Source organism: Trichoplusia ni, chromosome 1, assembly GCF_003590095.1.
Source record: "Trichoplusia ni isolate ovarian cell line Hi5 chromosome 1, tn1, whole genome shotgun sequence".
Classification (NCBI taxonomy): Eukaryota; Metazoa; Arthropoda; class Insecta; order Lepidoptera; family Noctuidae; genus Trichoplusia; species Trichoplusia ni.
In genome coordinates, this window is record NC_039478.1 from 4568741 (window position 1) to 4591542 (window position 22802).

The window sequence follows — 22802 nt, forward strand, 5'->3', positions numbered from 1 at the left end:
TCTGTGGACTGGAGTGTCTGGAGTAGGTACGACAACTGTCAAATGTTTGAAATGCGCGATTCGCCGATCTAGGTTAGATTTTCAAAATACTGATATTAATTTGTTTGTATTGATGTAATTACTAAAATAATATCATGGAGATAACGAATACTGCTGTTTTCATATCAGCACTATTGCTCTTTATAAATCTGAGTGACGGTGCTAAGATCAACACTCCCAGGGTATTGTTGCCCTGGATCGAGGATTTGTATGTGCATTTTAACTTTGAAATCATCGAGGGAGGCTGTTACAAATGGTTAGTATGAGTGATCTATGTCTAAAGTTATTTAATAAAGTACATTAAGCTATTTATTGACAGTCACACTTGGTAATTTTAGGAGTTTATCTCGCGATGACATCATTGATTTGGAGCCGCTTTATGAGGATTCTGTAGGCCACTGTTCGCGAGCAGCGCGTGTCTCTGTCTCCAAGACATGTGTTCCTCCTGGATCTGTGATCATCCTGGCCGAGGAAGTACACACGGGCGAGGTATGTAAGCTTCGACTTTGTTGTGGCGGGAAACAATGTTTATTTTAGTGGTTTATGATTTGTATTTCATAAACACAACAGGTTATCGCGATATCGTCAAGTATGTAGACATCTCAATATTAAGTGTTAGATGTTGTGATATAATCAGAAATTTCACATTGTAGCCTTGAGTTGTCTATTTAACTAGTACTGTAAATATAATGAAAACTACTTAGTCATCATGCTATTTTGGTACAGGTTACTGGCAAGTATTAAAATAGTTAGAACTATGTTTAGCATAAAAATATTTGGGTATGTTTTTTTAATCCTCAATTTAGAAGCTATTTTCTTTTTTTCTTGAATAAGGTTTTATTTTCTTCTACAGATACTTCGTGGTGATGTAGACATAGACAAAATAAGATCTTTGAAAGTGATCAGTACTACATGGAACCTGTTTCTGGAAGAAGCACCAGAGGCATTCGAAGTTGTTGCCTATGATGATCAAGGTATTCTATGGTCTTATTGGAATTGTCATAAGCTTTAATTCATCTTATGAATGACATAACCAGACCAAAAACATTATATCTCAATTTTGAAGAGTAATAAGAAGCAATTTGTAAGAGAGTGGGTCTTTAAAATTTGTTACAAATTTTCTGACTGGTCTGTCTTTACTAAGAGTTTAACCACATCTGGTAATATTAATGCACAAAAACATAAATATACACATTGTACTGTTGTTTCAATGATTGCATTAAATTTAATTCAAGAGGTTGGGCACACCAATAGGTTGAGCTTGTTATGTTATTTGGATTTGTTCCTAGCTTTCTTATAAGCTGTTTTGCCGATGTGATAAGGTCCTATGCCAATGTAGTGATAATACTCAGTTGCCTAGTACTAAACTTTGCTTAGTCTTTAACTAGATTTTTGTGTTGAAATGAAACTACTTTTACGGATTTTATCGCGGTTTAATTTTAGATTTTAGTTACATAGAACATAGTCTGCCCGTGACCACGATACCTGCAAAGGTTTCGAAACGTCGGGAACTAAAATCTAAAATTAAACCGCGATAAAATCCGTAAAAGTAGTTTCATTTCAATGTCTAACATTCGTGTAAACCTAAGAAACCACTAGATTTTTGTGTTAAAGTTGTGTTCTCATTATAATATCACATGGTAGTGATTTAATATTGGTTACTGTTTCTAGGCAATACATTTTCAACTCTTGAGGGAATAAGCTTTACATGGTCTATAGAGAATCTCGGAAGTAATGTTGGAGAAGATCTACTTGTAACGTAAGTATCTTTGTATTTTGTATGTAAAACTCTTTAGTCGTAATACTGGTAGTAATTAACATAATTAATTATTTTAGAAGTGATGAAATTGGTGTCAAATGTATAATTGAGACTTGAAAATCTGTTTCCTATTGTAATTTATTTGTGTGCATACAATTATGTTGATAAGTTTATACTTTATATTTATTATTTTGATGAAGTTTTTGTCAATAAATCGTCAAACATCTAGTCTTTGACAATCTATTATGATAAAAAAGTTTATTCTGTCCTAAGAGCAATTTAAAATATTTTTTTGAAGTTACTAAGTTGTCTCTACAGTATGCTGTTAGGCTAAGGTCTCTCCCAATTGCATATACATACATAGCCTTTATTTCAGACAAAAATATATATTTTTTTTGTTGACTTAGTCTGTTTGGCCAATATTGGCAAAGGCCTCTTATTGATATCAAATACTTGTTAATTGTTCTAGGCTCGTTAGATGGCGCGACACGGACTATGAGGCGCCCCGCGGAGTCACCGAGCTTGAAGCCCGAGGTCTCCGCTCCTACTCAGTACTCCTGTATGGTCAGGCGATGGGCGAGTCTCGAGTGACCGTGTGTCTTGATGATGAAATATGTACAGATTTCGACTTGCAAGTCATAGCCAGTGTCGTGCTGATGCCGGCGATGGCTGCTATCGCTCCTGGAGATACTCTGAGATACAAGTAAGTATATAATGTTGGAAATGATGACAGGATGTCGTTTTATTTTCTGCGTAACTTGTAGTTTATCAATTATATTGGATATGTATATTTTGTCCTATCCCGAAAACGTGAATTGAATTAAATACAAAACAGCCGTTTCTGTGTTTAGTTTGCTTACTTGTTATTGTTGTTAAGTCACAATATCCCTCCTTCTTAAAGCAGAACAACTGGTGAATTATTTTTCTCGTAAAAGCATGTACGCTCACATCTAAGCTCACTAAGTTATTTTTAATAAGAAAACAAAATTCAGTGTAATAATAATTTTCCAGAGTGGTAAGAGCACGCGCGGGCCGCCTCACAGTCCAAGACATCGATGAAACAATGTACTATCTGAAAGTCCCGGACACAAAAATAGCACAACTTGAGGACACCGTCAGTCTCGTCAGAGGCTCAAAGATCGGCACCACAAGCGTGTACCTCAAGTCTGGAGCTACTGAAGTCGCTACAGCTACCTTGACAATCGCAGAACCTCACAGCATAAGAGTCACCTTACGCCCATCACATCTGCTCATCCGAGGAGAACCATTCGTAGTACACAGTGTCGTATTGGATGATAAAGGTCATGTGTTGACGTCCGGAGACCAGATTTTAATAAGATTGGCGGTTGAAGGCGATGCTAATGTGGATTTGCTGAGGTCGACGGAGAATGGCACGTTGACTGATGCGGTCGCGCAAAATGCTGGGTCTGTTACTATCACTGCGAGGCTGCATTCGATAGCCGGGAAGATTTTATCGCGAAAGGTGAGTTTATGTAAAATTTTATTACCATGTAGTAGATTAGCATCATATCATAAACATTTGAAAGCTTAGCTTAGTTATGATGAGATATAAATTGCACACTTTTTGCCAATGATCATGTAAAAAAAAAATAGAATAGCTGCTAAACAAGATTTTAACCCTGAGGTTTTAGAAATAGGGATCATTGGTTAGATAGATAGCATTAGAACAATAATGTGTATGTTTTGTTTCAGGTTGAAGGACAGGTCCTAGGTACAGTTGTTGATCCCTTGGAAGTTGTACCTCCTCACCATTACGTCGCGTGGACAGAAACAACACAGTACGTAAACATTTATTATTTTTTAACCGCTAGTTTGCCGCGATTCATTGATTGTTTAACATAATATTCCTTTTTTAATTTAAACCTCCATCATACATTGGTTTAAAAAGGTTAACAATTCTGACTCAAGATGGTTAGATTGGTTGATGGTGGTTTAAAAAAATCTAATTTAGTTATAATATTATATTAAAGACGATACTAAAATGTCTTTGTAATTTCAGAGAAATCACATTGAAGCACATTGGCGGAGGCGACGAACCCGTCGTTTGGTCGGAAATAGAGAGCGAGACAGCAAATAATGCTCTCTCTCTAACACCCGACGGTTTAGTGACGGTTCGCGGTGAAGGCGAAATTGGAGTGCGAGTTCAACTAAAGAAATATCCACATGTAAAAGCTATTGGAAGGTGAGATTGTTTTTATTCGAGAAACAATTCTAATGGTCCACCATTTTCTCATCATTGAGCAACTCAATATCTGAAAGAGCTAGATGCAAAATGAAAACTTATTTAATTAGTATTCCGTAATTTTTCGCCATTATGGTATAACACTTAAATGTTTTAGCGCCAATATGCATCGATTATGTACAGATTAACATGTCGCCCTCTACGCTGAAGTTAGCGTAATATTTCCTATTGATACCACTACTTATTTCTAATAATATCTGGAAAATTTATTCTGAACATAGAACATAGGCTTTTACCGGCCAGTGCTTTTTAATTTCAGGCTGGTATCATTCCAGTATCACACACGTTTTCCTTCTATTTCTCCAGTATATTCCTGACATATATATCATTTCAGAGTTCTCTCAGCGCCATACGAGATGCTACAAGTCTCTAGCACAGGTCACGCCCGCGTCGGCAAGCCGCATCATCTACACATAGCGCTCACCGCGACAAACCCCGAGACGGGTGAACTTTACAATTTTAATACGTAAGTATATTTACCTGTTCCGTATACTATAATGGAAATTTCTAACAACTCAGAAAATAATTTTAAATACACTATGTTTGTTTTACTAGATGTAACTGTGCATCGTTTGCTGTTACGTTACTGGAGGGGCCTGAACCACAGAATGTTACAGCTGCTAATTGGATGCAGCCTATTGGTAAGTAGACTCTAGTTCTTATTCTTAAAAAAACTATACTATAAAAAAATAGTATAGTATGAATTCGAGTACACGTTAATTGACGTGGTATTAAATAGTCCTCTGACCTCTAAACATATTGAACCTTAGTAGAAAAATTAAGGTATAAAAGTCAAGCAGTCTAGTTAGAATTATCTGGGGGCACGGCAGTGCCCCAGCGAAGTCTCGAGCAAAACGGGAACGGCCAAAATCTTGTCCATAATAATATATCAATTTAACGGTATTTGCACGTAATATCTGTGCCGTCGCGCGGCGAATAATCATAATATTATTCGCCGCGCGACGGCACAGGCTCTGAAGCGACCGGGTTGCGGTCGCTACTCCGCTCCCTGACCCCGCCCACCCTTCGCGCGGATTTGTTAAGTGCTCCATATAAATTAATACTAAGCAGTGGGTCGCGGGCCCCGATTCTGCTATTTTACAATGGCCGATGAATTAATGGCAATTGGATTAAATTTGAAATTATTCCTATTCTCTTAAGCATTATTAGAGAAAAGTGTCGTTTTGAGCCAATTTTCATTCATACGTCGGCCATTGTAAATAGCAGAATTGGGGCCTAGGTCTCGGGCGCTGTAAAACCCGAATGCTACGTTAACTCCCTCCCCCAGAGGGCGCCTGCTGCGTGTTGCAGTGCGCGTGGTGGTCCCGCGGCACGTCGTCGCTGCGCGTGTCGCGGGGCCGCGCCGGCGCCAGCACGCGCGTGGCCGTGCGCGCCGCGCCGCGCCTGCTGTGGCCGCGCAACGTGGCCGCGCTGCCCGCCGCCACGCTGCCCGTACGTATATGTACTAGCTAGAGCTGGCTCTTGTATAAATACCGCCACGGATCTTGAGCGCTCGGCGGAAGAGAGGGGATCGCTTTACGCATCGTAAAATAAAACCCCAATCAATTGAGCGTACTCGTCGTCTTGTAATGCATACTACTGCAGCAAAGAACGAATTTCAACGAATCACGAGAGCCGACTATGACGCGATGCGCTGTGAGCCAATCACTGCACTTTAGTCTGCCCCGCGCCTCACTTCATACCGCATAAGGGATCCAAACAATCACCTGCACAGGTGAAGGTCAGCGCTCAAAATCCGGGCCGGTAACTATAGCTGCATAAACATTACCCTCCTTATCACCATGTAACTATTTATATATATAAAATCCTGTACTTATGTGGTGTGCAATAAAGAATATTCTATCTATCTATTCGTAAAATGTCGTTATCCAAGGTGAAATCGTTCCAGCCGAAGAGTTAGTAATGCACACATACAAACAGTCACATACTTTCGCATTTTGAATATTAATTATATACAAGACTTCTATCGTATTGTTCATTGCTGAAAGTCGTGCCCGTCTTGAAACGCCTTTACGGAGTGTTTGACGAGAAAAGAAAAGGTTCCGTACTACTCTGTCCTCGACTTGCCTCAGGGCAGTGGTAAACAAGACTTATTACACAACACAACGTATGATTAATTATCAGGTGTTAGCCGAAGGAGAGGCGCTGATCCCACAGAGCAGTGACTCGCGTGTCGCGGAACTGAGCGTGCGTGATGGCCCGCCCCCGCATAAATACCCTGACGTTCAGCTGTTCACATTCAAATGCCGAAGGGTAAGTAGTAATGTCTACAGATCTATAATAAGTAGGGTATTTTATGAAGTGAAAAAACTCCTGCAGTAAATAATTTAAAATGTAAGACTCGTATTTTGATTTCTATTCATTAAAATAAAACAAATGCAAACTGGAATGCTTAAAAGATATCCAGGATTAATGAGTTTATCATAATTGTGTGTAAAAAATAGTGATTATTTTGCATGACAAAATAATAAATACACATACAATATTGTTCATAAATCTTCATGTCGAATATAAAGAACAAAATCATCAATGACTTTATTCAAATATGGACCTAATTGTGTACAACAGAAAGGCGAATCTCGCTTAGAGCTGACATCACAGATGGACGACGAGAAGGAGTCAGTGAGTGTGGAGGGCAGGTGCGCGCCTCACGTGTCGCGCCTGAGGCTCGAGCCGCCAGACACGCCCGGGAACTGCTCCACACCCGCCAAGTATGTATACCCGCCGATAACCATCATCACGGTTACTGTATACAGTAATACGTAACGGCAGCAAAAAGGTTCTGTTCTTGAAATTACTCCTGCAGTAACGAATTTACTCCTTATGTAGCGGGGCTATAGCAGCAAGAACAATCAAGACACATGACATGTATAATGATAACTAGTCGCTACAGGGATTCGTGGATATCACTAATATTTGTTCTACGCTGGGATCGAAGTCGTGACGTCTAGCACATAGTGGGTTTGGCGTGGTGATCTTTATCACCAGGTTGTCCTTGCAGTCTCATTATTATCATGCTGTCTTTCTCATTCTTCTTGTCAGCGATGTAGACAGTGTGATCATTATGCTGTTTTTGAATAAGTATGGTCGCTAGTTTAGAGTCGGGTAAAGCAGTCAATCAAAGCCTGCGCTCAGGCTAACTGCAGGTCACATGCTAGGTGAAAGAGGTCATGCATCGTGCACCTTACAATGTTCGTGCCTTCGACTTAAATCGTCCAGTGCAACAACACTATCGTGTTGACCGCTCATACATACAAGAACCATATGAATAGATAAGCAACATGGCACTTACGATATTATATCTACTACACCTAGTTCAAATCAAACTAAAAATTATATTTTCTTCCAGAATCTGGCTACGTCCTGGCCAAGAGGTTGCAATCAAAGTGACTCTACTAGACGCGTTAGGTCGCGAACTTTTAGATGAAAACGGTCCTAAAGTGTCATGGGAAATTGAACCTCATCACCCCGGAATACACTTCAAATCTAATGACAGGCTGTTTGTAGAACACCACCCTGATTACTTACCCGTACCTGTGCCTTACAAGTTTTATCAAGTAAGTTATTTGTGTTTTATTATTCTCGTCTTTACTTACATTGTAATATGTACAATATATCCTTGTCTATAAAGTTCATTTCGTGTTGGCGTGCATTTACGATATGATAAGTTAATGTCATAACATGTTAAAATCTACCCTGATCCCTTTTCAGTAAAGTACATTTTGTATTCTCCCATTTCTCTACTGAGTGTCAAAACATTCCTTATTTCCTTAAAAGTCAAGTGCGTTTTGAGTTGTCCCTTCTCTTCATTTACGTTATATTCGTTACATTTATGTATAAAGTACCTTACTTCCTTATCTGTACAGTTCGTTTTGTAATGGCTGCCTGATTTGTAAGTTGTTTTATGAAATTGGCTATTAAGAGTTCGGTTTTAATAACAATGAATTGTTTGCAGATAGTATTAGCAGACGAGTTAGCGATTGGATGGTCTGGTACTTTGAAAGCGAGCATTCCCGATGCCACTGCGTCAATTCAAGCTAGAGTTGTCGCTCCATTGAAATGTGATCCGTTGAAGGTAAATAACATGTTTTGGTTTTCGTTAACCTTGACAACAGGTTTATTTTTAGGTTGACTATAACTTTTGACTAAATGACTTTGCTGTCTCCCTATTTTACAAAAGATGTTTAGCGTACTTTCAAACTACGATTGCTGCTATAATAATATACGATCCAACAATAGAAAAGAAACATAAAAAAGAACATAAATGCTTTTTCATTCATTTTATTAAGGAATCAATGGTTGAGGCTCACCATCCTTCATAAATATACTGTTAGTACCTAATCTTTCTATACTATTCTAGGTGAACATAGCTTGGGAGAGCGAGTCAGTGCCCAACATAGCGAGTATATCAGGCGGCAGTGGTCGCTACACAGTGGAGGGGCCCGCCGGACTAGCGGCCAGTGTGAGCGAGGGCTCGCTCGCGGCCAACGTGCCCGGACCCGGCCATTACGACTTGCACGTCGCCGATCAGTGTCTGCAGGATGAGAAGCAGAGGGTGCAGGTGAGGATGTCTTACGAACTTCCTAGGTAGGAACGTGACTATCTGGCGGCCATGTTCGTTGTGCTGTGGATGAAAAACCTATCTATTGAGACTTATAATTTGACGAAGATTATTTATACTTTTTGATGTCACTCTCTCTGGGACCTATTTTGAATACAACCCTATGAAAAGTAATATTGAGAAAGCGTCGTCTTGAATTAGTCCTGGTCAATTTTGCGTCGAGTATGTAGGCAAATAGACATTTTATAATAACCGGTTTTAAGGATGGTACTTAGTTAAGTAGCAAATGCCATGATGAAGTTAGTATGGCACCTTAAGGCCTCCTCTTCGTCGTTCTTGAGTTATGCCGCTAGTTCGGTTAGCATTGACACTTGTGTTAATTGCCAACAACCGTACTCATGTTGATTGTTTCGTTATTTAGGTGAACATCGAAGAAGTAATGAGCGTGGAAGTGTCAACGGCGCGTGCAGTGTGCGTGGGATCGTGCGTGAGGCTGGAAGCGCGCGTGCTCGGCGTGTCGCAGCGAGTACTGCAGGGGGGGCGCCAGCCCGACTGGCGCGTGGCCGGCGCGCTGGCGCTGCGGCCCGGCCTGCTGTGCGGCCTGGCCGAGGGGACCGCCGCCGTCAGGGCCAGGGTGGCCGGCGTCTGGAGCGCGGAGAGAGAGGTGATATGGTATAGTCTAGTGTAGAGGACTAACAACAGCCGCCTTTTACTTGGCTGAAGTATTGGTTATAAATATCGAATTGGGCTGATAAAGGTATTTCAAGTATGGGCTAAGCATACAGTCAAGTGTTTGTTTGCTCTAATGATGTAGTTGTCAATTTTGTAATAATGAATGTGTGTCCCAGGTGCTGGTGTTCCCGCCGCTGGAGATAGTCCCGGGGCAGGCCCGCGTGCCGCCGGGCGCCCGCCTGCAGCTGCGCGCGCGCGGGGGCCCGCCGCCGCACCTGGCCGCGCTGCACTACCGGGCCACGCACGGCCTGCAGCATGTCGATGTGAGGGACTTGTCTTACTACTGAGATTGAGATTGATTTAACATCTTTATATTTTGTAACTTAGCATTCGACGCGAATCGGTTACATTGAAAAAAGAGACTCATAACTGTCAGTCAAATTTGTGTCTCTAAAAATTTGGTGGCTCTTTTAACATTATTTCAAAAAGTGCCAAGAATTTAATAAAACCGTGGGTTTTAACAACCTGTTATACCAAACAAACTTAAAAAAAAAACTATTTTAAGTCCTCTCAAATTGTATTATGAGCTCCCTGTTATGTATCCATGCACAATATTTACAATATAGTTCATGTTTTGGAACAGGTGACATCATCTGGTTCGGTTCATGGAGTTTCAGTCGGAACATCGCGGGTCAAGCTCGTCGCCACAGATATCGCTAATGAAGAGATGGCAAGCGCTGAAGCAGAAATTGAGGTAAAACTATCACTATATACACTATTTAGATGACTTTTTAAAAGAAGAAAGAAAGAATAATTCCTACGGTCTGTAATATCACGCACATGCCACGCAAATTTTCTGTAATATTCCTATCAGAATAAAAATCCTGGGTGTATCCGACATTCGTGCATGGACAGATAACACAAGAATTGGACATCCGAGGATCGCCTCGCCTCAGCAGTGAGCTCTGTGATAAAGCTAAAATCTTTACCCTAAAGGACGTGGCAGTTGGAAGGCGACGTATTTTTTCTGAATTCTAGTCAATAGCTCCGTTGCTATATATGGCACTTGTTTCATTACAATTAGTTTTCATTGACAATTTGCATACTACATTTCTGTATGTTCACCCAGGTGATACCGATATCGGGCATGCGCGTGAGAGCCGCGACCCAGACGCTGCTGGTGGGCAGCCCCAGCCCGCTGTGGGTGGAGGCGGGCGGGCTGGGCGCGGCCGCGCTGGGCGCGCTGCAGCCGCCGCCGCGCGTCAGCTGGGCGCTGCGGGACCCCGCCGCCGCCAGGCTCTACACCACGCACGCAGACGGTACCGCGGGACAACTACTTAGGACGACGTATTAGTCATGGAAATAAATATAAAAGGCCGACGAGACGAGATAAAGAATGTAAACAAACTGTCAGGGGTTCATATATTTTTTATTAGAATAAACTATTATAAAGTTCGAATTTTGACAAAAATGAAGGAATGATCTTGTTCACAACATGGCGGACTAAATGTTGACAACTGCCGTACTGACTGCTTTCTTGTACCACGAAACACATAACGACAGCTGTCATCGACCAAGGGACAGGGATAAGAATCCCTCGCTATAGCAATAGAACCTCAGTAACGGTCCGCTTGTTTACGTTTTTTATCTCGTCTCGTTGGCCTTAGTATAAATTAAATAACAATCGATCCGCTGCACAGCCGGCAAGTGCGCACCGCCCGGCCCTATCTTCCGCGTCTGTCGCGGGTAGTCGTGATCTATCCTGAATCTGTTTAATTTTCATATGCGAGCGTTGAGAAGGAGAAAGAGGTTGGAGGTGGGGTGGGGTAACAGAAACGAGTTTATTACACGCTTTTATTAGCCTTACTTGTAACTATGTAAGTAAATCTTGGAATCCTATTATGACTCCGTACGGCGCCGCATCAGTGCCTCAAGCACCTGCACAAGTAAAATATTTGTCGAATAGGAAGAATATTATGGTCCATATTTTTAATAATAAATGTGTAAAATAACACAGATATGCTGGAAAGATCCGCTGCGGAAGGACTGTCGGTCCGAGTGGTGCCGTTGAAACCAGGAGTCATTACAATTGACGTCAGAGTACGGAACATGGGTCAGGTAAGAGAATATTGCAGCAAAATCAAACAATTCAGATAAAAAAACACGCCACGGTCGAAGAGATACAGCCTGGTGACACATTTTTTTTTCGTTTCCTTTCCGTAAAGTTAACTGACGATATGACCGAAATGGCTAACTACACCAGTTGTGGAAGAGAAACGCCGCTTTACGCCGTAAAGTGCTGCGTCTTGCTTCCACAACTGCAATTATATGTTTTTTCCATAGGCTGCAGAGTCCCGATCTTGGGACAGCACAATAGAAATCCTCGGTATATCCGACATTCGTACATCCGTCGACGGGTTAACCAAGGACCTAGCATCCGGGGACCGCCTCGCCTTAGCAGTGGGCTCCGTGATAAAGCTGAAGTCGTTGCCTCGCGGCACGTGGAAGTCGTATGGAGACGTCGCGTTTTCTCTGAGTTCTAGTGGAGAGGTCACGGCTGTGAGACCCGGACATGGAATCATTGTGGCCCAGCATAAAGATGAAAGGAATAATATTTATAGAGAGACGGTGAGTGATTGTTATTTAATTTTTAGGTGTTTAAGATCTTTAATTTCGACGTTTTAGATGAAATATCCGTCAAACTAATTCAAATACCTCTCTTAAATTCCTAAATCTCCGCAATTTGACAGCTTACTGGGACTAGTCCCCGCTATACATGCCCATTGTAACTCCTGTAAGCCAGGATCTACAGTAAAACGAATGAAAACCAGCGAAACACTTAGTTCAGTTTGTCCCAGGGGTAACAATTAACGCCTTGTAAAGTTTTAACCCACGACGAATGAGAAGTAGTAAAAACAGGAGTAAGATACTATATACTTACTACTAACAACTTCTCTCCTTATCAAGCGAGAGATAAAAAAGAAATAGCTATAAGAAAAACTATCTAAAAAAGTACGTTCTATATACAGGCTATCCACGTGGAGGTGGCAGTCCCAGCGTACTGCACCGCGGAGCCCGGGCGGGACGAGGCGGCGCCGGGCGTGCGCCTGGTGCTGCGCAGCGGGCTGGGCCGCGCGCTGCTGGCGCCGCACGCCAACCTCAGCGCGCTGGCGCCCCTGCCCGCACAGCCGCGGGGGCCTGGCACCGACAGGTACTACACGTAGCTTGTCTGAGTCCATAGTAAGGCCAACCAGACGAGATAAAAACGTAAAGCGCACTCTTACGGAGTTATATTGCGATAGCGAGGGATTTTTACCCCTTGTGATATATCACTCGTACGCTCAGTTATGGCGTCAGTTGGTCGATGACAGCTGTCGTTATGTGTTTCGTGGTACAAGAAAACAGTCACGGCAGTGTCAACATTTGGTCCGCCAATGTCAACATGTTGTGAACAAGTTCATTTCTTAATTTTTGTCAAAATTCGAACTTGTTATCTTGTTGTTAGTTTATCCAAATAAAAATGTTATGAACCTCTGAAAATTTGTTTACATTATTTATCTCGTCTCGTTGGCCTTACTATACGTATCTGACTATGTATCTTGTTCAACTATATATATATATATATATTGTATTTGCTTATGAAGAATTAGCAATAATATTAGAAATAAGCAAATACGCTTACAATGTATTAATATTCTTCTGAACGTACTTTATTAACCAAACAATCTTTCCTTCTACAGTATCCTTGGCACTGAACTAGTGATACCCAGTCTAGACGCTGCGGGCACGTTCATGACCTTCCAAGCGACCGTCAGCGGGGTCACGGTCAAGGACGAGGTCTGGGTCACTGGAACTGATACACGATCAGATAGGATTGTTGGTAAGAAGAACTAATTGATTTATAACCGTATTTAATGATAATTTTCGTAATGTGATCAAGAAAGAATTATGATCTATTTTATAGAAAATGAAATAAAAATAGAGTATTGAAATCAGCCATAGGTGAGTATATATACTTCATTAATTTAGGTGCTCAAAAGATGGTTAAGAATCCAATATATTTTAATGGGGAATCTAACTCTTCATGTTCCTTTTTTATGTAAAAAATATTAAAAAAGAACCGACTTGTTTATGTTTGCTTAAAGTCGCGTTTCATTTATTCAGTTTTTATACAATGACCTCAAGATAGTTTCCCTTATTTTTAAATACATAGCAAAAGGAGTATAGACTAACCGCAATTAAGAATGTTAAGTTCCTAGCACTGAATGTCTGAATCTATAATTTTATCCTTATAAATTCTGTCGTACAGTGTCCGGCGGCTGGGGCGTGTGCATGGAAGGTGTAGGCTGGCGCGCGCCCGCCGGCGTGTCGGTGTTCACGGGTGCCGGCGTAGCGCTGGCGCTACTGACGCGCGCTACGCCCGCTACGCACCTGCTACGCCAGGAGCGGCCGCAGCATCTGCTCACGCTACACCAGATACAACTTGACAAGGTTAGATCGATTATTTTCGATTATTTTATTCAACTCGACACCCGCTTTATGGAGATCAAACCTTGTACCGCGGAACTCTTACAAACATTCAATATTCATTTTTACAAATGCTTGTCCTACGCGAGAATCGAACCAGCATGACATCGCGTTCAGTGGGTTTACCGTGGTAACCTCAACCACATTACCCCCTCTTATACTCAGCTCAAACACACGTGCTTAAAGCTTAAACTGATATTAACTTATCACATCGTATATAATTGATAAATAATAATTACTTGTACATTAGATGGAGTTCTACCCGGGTGACTGGCCATCGGCCCTCGTACCACTGTCGTTCCAAGCGAGCGGGCTCACGGCCGGCCCGCTGCTGTGTACGGAGGAACAGCGGTACGCACTAGAGGGCGCCGCTATCGAACTGCCTTACACCTGCCGCACTAAGGCCCCGCATACAGCTGAAGCTGTTGTCGATGTCATTCATGGTAAGTAACTAAGGACACTGATTTTGGCTTTTGTATGTAAAGCAAGAGAATAACATGAGTATCGATTATAAAAATAATTCTAACAAGTAAACATTTGCAGACATTCACAGCTGATCAGATCAATATTTAAGAGATATGCTGACAATAAAAGTATGGTATGTTTCTTAGGGAATATTTAGCGCCACCAACAGACTATGTCATTATAGATATAAATATAATAATTAACAAATTCCTTGTTTCTCTTACTTTTGCTGTACCCCGTATCGTCAATAATGAGCTGTGAATGTACGTCACAATTCACTATGGAATTTCATTCATTATGGAAAAATAACATAAATTCCTATTCCAGGTCAAATGGGTTGCAAGATAATCCCAGCCTCGCCAATCACGCACGCTTCGGAGGTAGAACTGTGTGCGGAGTGGGAGTCGTTCCGCACGTGTACGCGCGTCATGCTGCTGCCGCTAGTGCGGGCCTCTACTCACGTCGTGTCGCTGCTGGAACCGCCCACCGTGTTCACTGTGTACGGACATCCGCAAGCGTTGAAGGTGGTTAGGTTGAGCCCGTCGCCCGGCTTGAAGCTGGATACTAAACTTGATAGGGGTGAGTGTGATATGTGATAGAATAGGAATGAGGTGTAAGACGATTTGGTCTATATCATTTCATCTATAACGGGATGCAGTCAAGTACTCGTGTATAAATATCTGAACTCCGTAATCTAGTTAACTAGGCAATACGATACCGCTTAGTGACATAGGTTAGATAATGAGTCCAAAAAGAATAGACTAGACGACATTGGGTAAGAATAGCAATTATAGTAAAAATGTTGACCTGAAATTTTGCAAGGTTGAACATATTATGAGCAGCTGAGTTCCATATAGAATAGGAAACAGTATTGCAAAGCCGTGCCTCACCTGTAAAAAGAGCAAAAAAACTCAACCCGTCAAATCAAGTTGCTAGATAATTGCCACTTGACTGTTATGTTCCAAGTGTCGCTTAAAGATGTAAAAAGACAAAAGCACTCCAACGATGTATCTGTTAACTTCATACGTCGATCATCCTCTTAACATTCACCTTAACCTAACCCTCTCTTTATTTCTAGATGAGCTCCAAGTAACAGTTACCAACGAGCTCTCGTCGTGCGGTCACGGCTGGGTCACGGTCCACTCTAAGCTGACCGCTCAAGAGCTACGCGTGGAAGTGCATAGAGAGTGTGATATAGCGTGCGGGACGCTACTAGGGGCCTTGTTCTCGTTGCTACGACCCTATCTGTCCACGTTGATCACTGTTGGGGCTGTTGCCGCTTCGTATTTGTATAGTAAGTTGTTTGTTTTTGGCTATTTTTTATGTGGTTAGGATTTTATTGTAGTTTAAGTTGGTTATGTATTGAGACTAGCTTTCCCATTGAAGTTTAGCCTATCAGTTTATGTCACACTTGTTAAAAACTCCCGATGAAGATAAAATGCTTATTATGTCTAACAGGTATTAGTGAAATCGTAATTGAAATTTAATCGTATTAAATATTTACATGATGTCGCCTAAATTATATACTACTACTAGCTGACCCAGCAAACGTTGTTTTGCCTAAAAAAATATTTCTAGTTGCATGTATTTTTAATGCCACATTATAAAAAAGCATAAAAACAAACAATTTCGTCCAAAGAATAAAATATTTTTTTTTGTGTGAGCAACCCTTATCACTTAGGGGTGTAAAAAATAGATGTTGTTCTATTCTCAGACCTACCCAATATGTATACAAAATTTCATAAAAATCGGTCGAACCGTTTCGAAGGAGTACGGTAACTAACATCGTGACACGGGAATTTTATATATTAGATTTAACAAAAAGCTTCAGATGAAACCTAACGTTTTCCATCTTGTCCACAGTACAACTACGAATGCAACGTAAACTCCAAATCCGGATGCCAATAGATCCAAACCAGACAGTACTTCCACCAGAAACGCAGACTCCCACAATAAACCGGTCGCGGACTTGGTCTCGAAGTCCGTACGCGTCTAGCGGCCCCACCGCCCCCGTCTACGGCGACGCCAGCATGCTGCCAGAACAGAGCTTCTCACCAAACTCAACAAGAAACTCTCTATTCCTATAGCATCCGGAAAGTGATCCCGCCACTAATAGTGACGATTCCAATGACTATGAACACGATGACGGGCCAGTAGCGCCCTCTGACTTTCTAAAACGGTGTTTCTATGACATCTCAGATTTCTTCCTTGAATGTTTAGACTGCATTTTGCCAGATTAAATTGAGAAACAGTGTCAGTGGATTTCAGTGTACTTAGAGACGATGAGCAATCTTTTTGAAAACAAATGCAGGATGATATTTTTTGTGACTGGCAATACTAAGACTTGAACAGCTCAGTGTTTCGCCGTATCGGTGTGTTGTATTGTTAAATAGTTGTTAAGTGACGTAAAAGGATTTGTTATAAAGATGCGTACACAATGGTAAAAAAAAACTTCGTTTATATAAACCTAATATCGCATACGTGTATGTTTCAAAGTATAGTTCGAGATAAGATCCAATATAGTAAAACTTGCATGTTGGTTTCACAATTATTACGACGAATAAAAGAAACACTTTTACGAGTGGACTTCAAAATAAGGAGCACATTAAAAATATCACAATACTAATACTACTAATACCGATGTCATCCAATAACTTAATTACTATCAACTAAAATAAATAATACCTTCATACCTTTTTTTGACAAAATAAGCAAAGCCTACAAGAAGATTCCAAAGGTAAACGCTCACTTATCCGCGTTGGACAATGAGGCCTCGTGAATATACCCAGAAGAAAATTGTCATGGATCATATTATATTATATCATTATCAGACATTATCGATAATAATATTTTGCAATTTTAATTCTTGTGTCGCGGGGGGCTTCACAAACATTCAAGTCACATGCCCAAAGACACCCAGACCCAGGAAAAGCGTTTGTGGATCAATCAAATGCTTGTCCTACGCGGGGATCGAGCCCGCGTTACGTCGCGCTCTGTGGGTTTGGCGTGGTGACCTCAACCACTCGGCTACCCGTGCAGTCAAATTTAATTAAAAACTCTAAGTCTTGTCCCTGTAGAAACGTCTTGTATACGACATAGTAAACAACTACAATGTCGATCGTAACAAAAACATTACAAAGTAACATTTCTAGGATCTGACTTATTAACGATTGACCGAGTTACAGCGAACCGGCAATATCGTATTACTGCTAAGCTTGCGTTGTAAAATCGATACGTGATACTTTGTTGAATTGTTGCCGTCAGCAGTCTTATATGAACTTTGTAACCATAAAAACAATATTTTTATATGAGATACCTATATCTTCTAAAGTAAGAATCGATCTTTAAAATCTTGTTTTAAAGAAAAACTTCATTAGAGTAACGGCATTGCAGGTATAGCCAAAAGAAATGCTAAATATTTATCATCGGCTATCAATTATTCAGCTATTTTCCTCTGTCCTTTGCCCTTCTTCATAATTATCATATTATATAATATATCATAATTAACCGAAGCTCACGTAAACTGACACACAAACCTTTTATCCGTCGTTCTGAAAACAAAATCGATCGGCAACCTATTAGGAATTCTTATAAAGTTCTATGGCGCCCTATTCAAGCAGTTATTACGTTGACCATTGTGTACGCAACTTATTCAATCTTTAAAATACGGTTGTAAGGAGTAGCTCGACTAAACTAGGTTAGTTAATAATGGTTCCGATTTCGTTGTTACTCGTTTCTCTTTCCCTTTTAATATGGAAGTGGTGTTTTTTCCATGATGTAAAAATATATTTTTCAGACTATTCATTGCAGAAATCGATTTTTTTTTGTAGAAGCTACACTATTCCGTTAGGTATGTAATAAACCTATAGTTCACTAACATATAATCAAATATAACAATAGAATCGGAACCTATATGTTTTGTGTAAATTGTGTTTCAAGTAATTAAAATAAGAATATACGATGCATTTCGTGAAAGTCTCGAGTTGTCTCGACTCGTTTTTTCCTCACAGTATACAAAACAAATCATCTATAATAGTATACTTATTCTGTCCCATCGCAGGCAAACAACCAATGTTACTTTTTCAAAGCTTTTTTTAACACTTAAGGCTAAGGACTCTCTTAAATAGTCACACCATAGACACTACTCTACAAAGTTAAAGAAATCATCTTGATTACACTTGGATCCCAAATTTAAGAATTTAAAATCGCCCACCCTGAGTGAGCAGGCGTGGAGAACAATGCGTAAAATGTTTCCTCTTCGGGAAAAGTTCTGTGCCTAGCTGCGGGACGAAAATAGGCTTGGTATATTAATTCTGAAAATACGAACGTCTGGATGGATATGTAAAACAGTTTAATTATCCGACTTATGCGGATATATTCAATAATTTTTGTCCATAGAAACTGGATTACGAGATAAAGCATGTGGCTATTAAATTATTGAAAGTAGATAAAAAGTATTTTATCCCAGTAAAGTAAAAAATATTCAAAAACATCGTAAAACATGTTAATAATATTTTTCAAGGAGAAATAATTATGGTCATGTCTGTAGCAAGCATATGCGTTTCCCCTTGTAATCCCTATTTAATTTAGCAACCAGACACGAGGGTCCGAATCAAAGAGATCAAAGTATTCGCTAATCCTTTATGGAGGGTCCTTTAGAGCATGCGCATGATAATTGTAAAGGACTCATTCAGCCCCCCGTGTTCACCTCAATATTTGCTCCAACAATATGTCCAACGTTCGCAATGTGAGAACGTGCCAACCTTGGTTCAATGAATAGAAACCGGCTTAATAGTTATTTCCCCTTCAAGCCATTTTTATTCAATATTGTGATTCCGAAATTAGTATTATTTTGTTCAATGTACGGACCATCTACAAGAGTAGATAATTACTTTCTATTATATTTCCTTTTTCGTTTTATTATTGCATTATTAAATCATTTTCCTGACGTATTGAACTTGTGAGCGTTTTTTCGCTCGTAAGTCAATATAATATGTATGACAGCAATGCTGGCAAGCCCTTCACGTAATAGATCAATTTATCAGTACAAAAAGAGGCGAAAATCCCAACATTAGAAAAAATCGAACTGTTTCAAACACTAGTATTAATACACAATAATTAAAAACTAAAATATTAGTGTTTGCAATGCAATTGCTTGTTTACTTTAACTAAGCCACGCATATTTCATGTAGAAAAATGTTAATGAACCAAAGTAAAAAGTGTGGTTATCGGTATTATTATAGTGAATGATAAAATAGGTTTAAACTTTTTTGTTTTGCTTTGTAAGGCGGATTCATAAATGTTTAAGAATGGTTACTCACTCGTATTTATCGAGATACCGACTAGTATCGGACGTAAGCGGAGTCCTTAATTGTGCCTATCGTGAGCTTACGCTAATATGAGAGAACCCTTTGAAAGCTTTTGAACCCTCTAGCTACCTTCATTAGGTAATTTATCAGTCGGCATCTTCAATTTGACTCAAAATCAATGATATTAGTGACGATAATTATATTGTATGTATTTACTTAGGGACATATGTATGTTAGTATTTATCATAACATTTTCTTAATATTTAAGTAGCTTTGCATTTCTCCAGCTTACGTAACATTACATTTAAGGTAAAATAGAAATGTAAATACAATTTGTAAATAAGATCTCAAGGAACTAGATTTAATTGTTTTCTATAATTGTATTCGCATTTCGATGCATATAACATTTTGTGACGTATTGTACAAACACATGTTTTTAGTAACTCTAAGTCATTTTTGAGAAGTCAACCTTTTAAAAAATATGTGTTTGTAATTTTGTGGCCCACACTCGGTATGAGGGTTAATTGTGATGTTTGAATAAACTATTTTTATAAATTAATTATCTTATTATTTGGCCCTCAACCTACCAGTAACACAGTTAATAAAATAAAACTACAGGAATTTTAATCTATTTACATTTATTCAGGCTTACTAACTAATTACAGTTTTGTGGCTTATGTACGTTAATTGAGTAATTTAACAAGCCTCTATAAATGGAACTCAATACCCAAATTATTCGACAAAATAAAACCTAATCCGTTAGTTTCAATGGAAATAATTAAGTGATTGCTAAGATTCTGTTCATGAAATCAAAAGCGCAATTCCTCACCCGTGGCTAAACAACAACCCGTGGCAAACAAGTTACTTTCCTCCAATAAAGGTACTTACAATAGACCTGATAGCTCAATTTTTGACCCTACCTTGCTAAAGTCAAGGTTCATTTTTGCGTGGCAGAAAGCTGCCGTCTGCCAGTCTTATATAACGGAGGTTGAACGTATACCCACCCCTTGAAAACGACACGTGCACGTATTTTTAGAAGGGGACGGTGAAGGTCAAATGATTGAATCCGATCCGTTGATATTAAAATATTTAGTAGGTACATTATGGTACAGTTACCAGTATTATATGTATTATCTATGGGTACAGTACAGCTTTTGTTATGGACCAGTAGGTACTTTTAAAATAAAGTATCTAAACTTGTTTTGTAATTCTGCAGCTGTTCGAATTTATGATTGGAAGTAGTCAAGCATTAACGCTTTATCAGACAAGATTAAAACATGTATTTGGGTACTTCGTGATATTTATATTATGTATAATTTGTTTTACCTACTCTGTTTTATGCCTTTTTTGTAGAACTTCCTGTCTTGCCTTTGCGACCTATAGTTAGCAGCGCGTGATAAAATTGTCTAATGTATTATTTAAGTAAAAGCGCGATTAGTGACTATGTTTGTAATGCAAGAACTTTTGCTATGTTAATTTAAATACCTACGTATATTTTCCTTACTATGCCGATAAAGAATTTTTATAATATTCCATCTGTCCAACTTTATATTTTCGCGTGGAGAATTTCCATGATAAAGATTCATTGCCATCAGACAAAACGGAACACCCATCTATCCTCATACAAGTTTTTTGAATATTTAATTTGCATTAGAATAGAGTAAAAAGCACTTATTCATCTCCAAATCTAATAATTGAATCTTTGGAATGTATCGTAATCTAAATTGGACCCTAACTGTGCGCAACAATGCTCATGTTCGTTTAAAAGGCCACTAGAGGCCAGACCCCTATCGCCCGACGCTGCAACTATGTATGTAGCTAATTACAGGTACATGCTACATAATAAAGTGACCCATGCAGGGCATACGAGAGGAGATGAGAGACGGGAAACGTAGACAAAAGGGGGAAGGGCTAGGGGGTGCTCGATGAATTCAATCGATACAAATATGAGTGTTGCCATCATACAAAGTTTCCCGTAGTAGAAGTAAAATTTAAATTGATTGCTCCTATTTTATTATATCTGTTAGCATTTTGTTATTTCTTGCTCATATAAAGTCACTACCAGCTTCACCTAACATATCCAATAAATCTTCCTGAGGGGATTTCGGAATATCGGGTATAAAAGTAAGATCAGTACTTTTGATTTTAACGTTGGTATCAATACTTTCAAATTGAATATCTTTTGAAATTTGTAAAACTTTCTTCTTAGAAGTTTTATCTCCGAACTCAATTGGCAACTGTAACTCCACTTTATTTTTGGAATGATTTTTCTCTATCGTGGCCAAAAGACAGTTAATTTCATTAGTATCTGCACAACGGCTCTCATATTCTTCAATTGGATTTTTCTTGTTATCGTACTTGTAGATATTTTCCCCTAGATTATGCAAAATATTTGTGCCAATCGCAGAAGGTAAATGAAATGTTCCATCTCTTTTTTGCAAACCCAATCTCATTAACACAGATATTTTTGTATGATACTCTGAAAACCATAAAATTAGAGTACTACTGAGGCATTTATAATCATTGTCCGTGAAACGATGTGCTAAACTTTCAAATCTTTTCATAGCCTGTTCGATTATAACTTTAGGGAAAAATTGTGGCATTAGTATGGCAACACTCCTCAAGTGACGGCGAGTGATGTCGAAAATGTTTTGATTCGTCGCGACTGCGAGTTGCCATTTGAAGATCATAGTCATCAAATCCCACAACTTGCTCATTGAATAATCATCTAATTTCATGATCGAAGTGGCGGATATGTCTTGAAGTAGTTGTTTGATAACAGTGTGTGTGGCCACCGGTTGCGATATAAATAGCTCATCTAGCAATTTGGGATGGAGTAATACTGTTACTACATCGGTAAGTACTGCAACAAATACATACAATTAAAAAAGCCTATAATATTTTAAGATATCTTATAGATTTGACTCTGTTTCGTTATTTAAATTAAGTCCTGTGAAGTTCAGAACAATTAAATAAATTGTTAAAAAATCAGCTGCTATTGTAACGATTTAATCCAGAACCGAAATCAAGTTAATAAATAAATGTAACTCACCTCTTTCAGATTTGTCGAGAGTAATATTCTGGGCTTTTAGCCGTTGGTCTATCACAAATAACATCTCACAACCTAAATTAACGACGATAAAAGGCGTAGCGAAGTGCGACATTGTAAAGCTCAGGTTTCTGATT

General features: G+C 39.5%; 2 protein-coding genes across 2 annotated transcripts; one reads left to right on the forward strand and one right to left on the reverse strand.

Moving 5' to 3' along the window:
• Positions 1-14: 14 nt before the first annotated feature.
• Positions 15-20171, forward strand: LOC113491631 (nuclear pore membrane glycoprotein 210). The gene is made up of 29 exons (XM_026868703.1): positions 15-295; positions 378-528; positions 893-1013; positions 1711-1798; positions 2268-2501; positions 2810-3281; positions 3512-3597; positions 3819-4001; positions 4396-4527; positions 4617-4702; positions 5350-5513; positions 6207-6335; positions 6651-6793; positions 7432-7639; positions 8038-8157; positions 8443-8643; positions 9065-9307; positions 9492-9638; positions 9959-10069; positions 10445-10634; positions 11333-11433; positions 11659-11943; positions 12345-12526; positions 13056-13195; positions 13625-13806; positions 14093-14285; positions 14635-14886; positions 15386-15601; positions 16171-20171. The coding sequence occupies exons 1-29, from the start codon at positions 135-137 to the stop codon at positions 16392-16394; spliced, it is 5145 nt and encodes a 1714-aa protein (XP_026724504.1). The 5' UTR covers positions 15-134; the 3' UTR covers positions 16395-20171.
• Positions 19742-22790, reverse strand: LOC113491663 (protein OSCP1). The gene is made up of 2 exons (XM_026868747.1): positions 22669-22790; positions 19742-22479 (listed from the first exon to the last, which is right to left on the reverse strand). The coding sequence occupies exons 1-2, from the start codon at positions 22778-22780 to the stop codon at positions 21662-21664; spliced, it is 930 nt and encodes a 309-aa protein (XP_026724548.1). The 5' UTR covers positions 22781-22790; the 3' UTR covers positions 19742-21661.
• Positions 22791-22802: the final 12 nt, after the last annotated feature.